The sequence below is a fragment of the Hydra vulgaris genome, chromosome 10, assembly GCF_038396675.1.
Source record: "Hydra vulgaris chromosome 10, alternate assembly HydraT2T_AEP".
Lineage (NCBI taxonomy): Eukaryota > Metazoa > Cnidaria > Hydrozoa > Anthoathecata > Hydridae > Hydra > Hydra vulgaris.
Genome location: NC_088929.1, coordinates 17,239,001 through 17,245,000, shown reverse-complemented (window position 1 = coordinate 17,245,000; position 6,000 = coordinate 17,239,001). Strand labels below are relative to the sequence as shown.

The window sequence follows — 6,000 nt, the reverse complement described above, 5'->3', positions numbered from 1 at the left end:
TATATATATATATATATATATATATATATATATATATATATATATATATATACATTTATATATATATATATATATATATATATATATATATATAAATTTATTTATACGAATATATATATATATATATATATATATATATATATATATATATATATATATATATATATATATTAAAAAATATATTTATATATATATATATATATATATATATATATATATATATATATATATATATATATATATATATATATATATATATATATATATATATATATATATATTGATGATTTAAAAAGTGAAACTTTTTGGGGGCTCCGTAAATTTAGTATTGATGATGTCAACCAACTCATACCAATAATTAGCATTAAAGTTAAATTCCGGAATTTTCATCATTTTTTCATCATTTTTCAGGAGATATTTTATGTCATATAGTAAAGCATTTCCAAAGGCTGCATCTATGTTTGGCGAACACTCATTTCTGACTAGTTCCATTGCAAATCTTGGAAGTTTAACCAAGTTGTATTTTCCATTAGGATTATTTATTGGTTTCCATTCACCTTCATCCTAAAAAATAAAATACTTTTTGTTTCATCTACTACAAATTTTTCATGTATTTATAAAATATTTAACTCCGTAATGGTTAAACCACTTGTTTCTTAAATTAAGTTTACGTGTCGTATGAGGGATTCATCTTCATCAACTAGCTTATGAGATTTTTTTTTTTCGTTCTTTACCAAGTCTTTGAATCCTTTTGACAGAAAATCTATCAACGGAAGGAAGTTGATATGCACCTTTTGGACCAATTTTTTTCCTCTGATCACAAAGATAAGCTCTGTCTTCAAGAGTTACTTTATTACTTTGAGAGCAAAGGCATACAATATGTTCTTCTATGCAATTTTTTTTATTACATGAAACTTTTCTGTCACTACAGGGAAACACATCTAATGAACAGGAACATGCAGAAATATCAAAAAATTTGTCTAAGTTTGCATCAAGATTTCTTTTAGCGCTTGGTTTTCCATGCTTGCGATTAATATCCTTAACAAGTACGAGAAGATCTTTAACTTTCCTATTAACAGATTTGTCTGTTATAAGAGGTAAACTTGGGTTTACTGTAGCCCAAATTGATTTTATGTTATTGCTTATTTGCTGAGTCACTAATACGATATGTGCATTTGGATTTATATGAACAAGGTAGTAATAGTACTGAAAAACCTGTTTAAAAGTGCTTGGATCTGTTACTGATAATTCACATGGGCCACCACTAAATTATGTAAATCCATTAGTTTGATCGAAAAGTTGCAAAACAAAAATTATTTTGTATAAATAGGTAAAAACATTACTCTAAATATAATAATCATAAGTATTTACCTTTGGTATTAAAAGATTTTTTTAATTTGCGACTTTTTTTTTTGAACCTACTTTTTAATACTTCATATTTAATTTTAAAACCAACTTTTAAATACAAACAAGAACTTTTAAATACAAAAAAGATTTGCAAAATTTAAATTTAAATGCGTGTAAACGATTTAGCGAAAATTTATTGGCATCTTAAAACAATTGCGCTTTTTAAGAAATCGTTTATTGGTTACTTTATAAATTCGAAACGAGATATTTTAAAACGAGATTATTATACTTAAAATAAAATATTTCAACATTTTAATTAACAATTTAACAAAACTAGTCCAAAATTAAGACTTGAAATGTAAATCCGCAAGCCTTTTTCAAACCAGGATACTTGAGATTTGGCAAAACCTCATTTCTAACCTAGACACAGTAACTGCAACATTACACAACTTAAAATTCGAAAAAAAAGCTAAAATTGACCTACCCTAATACATATATATATATATATATATATATATATATATATATATATATATATATATATATATATATATATATATATATATATATATATATATATATATATATATATATATGTGTGTGTGTAAATTATGTTAGTGTAATTTACAAATAGAGTGCTCAATGTTCTAAAAGAACAGAGAAATAATAAAATTAGTAAAAAACACTTATCTAACTTTTTTCTTCTACTTCAAGTTTCACCATTGGTGGATCATCAGGAACCTGATGATCCAGCAATGGTGTATGTTTCTATACATATGTTTCTATATATATAAATATATATATATATATATATATATATAAACATTTGTGTGTATATAAACATATATGTATATAGAATCATATATATATATATATATTAATATATATATATATATATATACACACATATATATATATATACACACACACACATATATATATATATATATATATATATATATATATATATATATATATATATATATATATATATATATATATATATATATATATATATATATATATATATATATATACACACATACATATATATACACAGCAGGCAGGATCGCACCGCGCTCCTGAAACATGCCCGTAAACGGTATTTATAAAACATTTAGGCGCAATAAACAACATATAAAATCACGTTTAGTTAAAAGTTTGGGACGGAAAAAACATTAAGCCTTTATATGGTTTTTTTATAAACTATTTGTAATTAAATTTTTTAGGTAATAATAAAACTTGTTGATTTAACAGTAAAACTCCGTCTTCCTTTTACTTATATCCTAATACAACGTACTTATTTAAAATGTAGGCATTACATCACTCACTTTCTGCATGTTTCTGTATTGCTGTTATGTCAGCATCTTTCGGTTTTGCACTAACATAATGAATAAACAGTTTGAAGTTGTTACAGCTAATTTCAATAATGGAATGTTAACTATTTTAACAAAGTGTGAGTGGAAAAACAATGTGAATATAAAAATGTGCAAATGAAATGGGAATATAAAATTAGAAAATAACAACAAGAAAGTTAAAGCTTCTGAATATTTTTAATTTTGTAAAAACGTTAAGTGAGATTTATTTGATTTATTGTTAATAATATTCCACACATCGTTTATAATAAAAATAAACTTTTATAATGGAGACTTTGTTAAATTCATTTTTGTATATAGTGTAAGTTTTTTATTAACTAGTATTTATCATAAATTATTTAATTACATTTCTACTGTTTAGAATGTCCGCAATCAAGGATAGAGGAAAGACTCTGACATCAGTTGAGGGGAAAATCTGTTATTTAACTTACAACTAATAGTTTTAAAGAAGAATTTCAAATTATTCATGTGTTATAATCTACTAATTTTTTGATGATAAAAAAATGCATTATTTAAATACGAAACTATAAAAAAATATATTTAATAATTATTAATTATTAAATATATTATTACAAAAAATTAATTAATAAAAATATCAAGAAATATAAAAACCATAAATCATAAATATTAAGTTAACAGCGTTTAAAATACATATCAAAATAAGGAAAGCAAAATATTTTAGCCACGAATTTATTATTCAATACTATTATAAGAACTTTTTAAGCACTTGCGTTGATGTTTGGTTGCGTTTTTTTTTACCATTCATAGTTTGAAAAAATAGCGATTTGGTGCAAATAAAAAACAAGAAACTTTTTCTATAAAAACCTACATAGTTGGAGTAGTATAAATGTGCTGTTGTAGATATTACTTCAATAATTGACGAATGAAAGTTGTTTAACAAATAGAAAGCTTTTTATAAAAACAGTCTTCCTCAATTTTCAAATTTCAAGAACGCTCTGGCGGCCCTGAACCCGAGCGTGCATAATTGCACTCGATGACAACATATCATCATTTTACGAGCGTGATATAACACGCTTGGCAAATTTTTTAATAACGAGCTCTCTTTCCCTCTCTTTTTATGTGTGTGTGTGTGTGCATATATATATATATATATATATATATATATATATATATATATATATATATATATATATATATATATATATATATATATATATATATATATATATATGTATATATATATATATATATAAATATATATATATATATATATATATATATATATATATATATATATATATATATATATATATATATATATATATATATATATATATATATATAGACACACACACATTAAGATAATTCTAATAAAAATACAGAAGTAGCTAAACTATTATTGTACTAATAGTTGCAACTACTACTGGCACAAAACAACTATGAACCAAAAGTTATAGAGAAACAAAGCAATAGAAAACTTTCTGTTAAAAAAAATACATACCTACAAGGTACTCCAATAACACAAGCCATAGTTTGAGAACTAGGCCCAGCGCAACTACCTCCTAATGTAGCCCCTAGACATGGTCTAGTCTGAGTTTATATAAAATTCATTTTAAGAGCAAAATTTACCTGAACAATCAACATTTACATTACAAGTTCGTTGATCACTTGTAGTGATACCAGGACAACCCGTGTATTTAGGGTCCCAAGTTGAATAGCTAATGCATGACCGACTTCTTGTTTGAAAAGGAATATTAACAAGATTATTACATGCAGAAGAACACGCACCCCAAGGATTCCAATCTGACATTGTTCCTATTTTAAAAAATTGCTTTAAAAACATAAAAAAATTTAATAAAAATTTTTTCCTTATATTTTATTATTCTTTAATTGGACTAAACTTTCACTTTATTCATTAATAAAGTTATATAATATAAAATAATATGATATAAATCTAATAAAATATAATAAACAAAAACACATATATAAATAAAATGCTGTCAGAAAGTGCTGACTTTAACTTCAATACAATTCAATTGACCAACAGAGGGTTACAATAGTCATTGGACAGTGAATTATTTAATATATTTAGTCATTTTATATATATACTTTTTAGTTTTATCCGGTGAAATCATGCACAAAATTTATTTAATAGATCAAAATTAATGCAACATGAAAAGAAAAATATTACATTTTTAGTAAAATTCTTCAAAAAAACTTAAATATGTGAAAAAGGTCTTGTTTAAAATATCAAAAAAGTCTTCATACAATATAAAAATCGTTCAGAAAAACAGAAAAAAGTGTTAAGAAAGGTATCAGAAAACCAAAGTTCAATAATGTGTTGATTTTCCCTTGTTTTTCATTACAGCTCTCAATTGATCTGACATAGAATGAACCAGTTTATTTGTGATTTCATGACTTAACCAATTCCATGCACTCTCTAAGGTCACTTTCATTTGTGGTTTGTTAGTGAAGTGAATTTTATGCAGTTCAATTTCAAATTCTGACCATAAATGCTCAATTGGGTTGAGATCTGAACTTTGAGCTGGTGTTTTGATCACTCCAAGACAGTTGCAGAGCGTCCAGAGCCATATATCAAAAGCACTATGCTTCTGATCGTTGTCCTAATAGTACTTATATACACCAGTCAGCCCAAATTTTTCAGCACTTTGGTTTAGGTTTCGTTTTAGGACATCAATATAAACACAGGCATTCATGGTAGTTTCTATAAAATGCAACTAACCAACCCAAGAAGGACATTAGGCTATCTTGCTGGATGTGATTACAGCACTCAATAACCTAATGACTAGGCTGACACTCACGCACACATTCATTTGGATGCTCCACAATGCACGTCGGATCAGCGCTTGCTCACTATGTGCTTGGATCTAAAATCTCTCTCCATAGCACATCATTTTAAACCAGCACGGGGCAGTAGCTCTTCTAGCTAAGAAAGATGGTATGTGGCCAACCCTCAGCCAAAATTGAAATCCATTCAGTAGGTCTTACGTCTGGCTCTGATGTGTAGCCCATAAGTGCAAGGAGCGAGTGTGTTTAGCTTTCTATTTACTCGATTTGAAAGTGGGTGAAAACATAATGAGACCATACTAGATGACAAAATGGTACATAATAATGCACTACACCATCACACCTGTAGACATTCAAGTCTCTAAAATCAGTTTATCAAATGTTTTTTTATTTGCGATTGAGTTACCTATAGAAGAAAGTTGCAAGGGTGAGCGATTATCCATTTCAACTTTACCAGACGATTAAACATTACTAACATGTGCACTACACAATCACATCTGTAGATAAC

The 6,000-nt window shown here is 25.9% G+C and overlaps 1 protein-coding gene across 1 annotated transcript in view; it reads right to left on the bottom strand.

The window, feature by feature from the left end:
- Window positions 1–6,000, bottom strand: part of LOC136085817 (A disintegrin and metalloproteinase with thrombospondin motifs adt-1-like) — a 181,353-nt gene that overhangs the window by 27,769 nt on the left and 147,584 nt on the right. Inside the window, exon 11 of the mRNA XM_065807389.1 lies at window positions 4,314–4,499. Within this exon, the coding sequence (XP_065663461.1) occupies window positions 4,314–4,499 (186 nt within the window). The remainder of the gene's footprint in view (window positions 1–4,313; window positions 4,500–6,000) is intronic.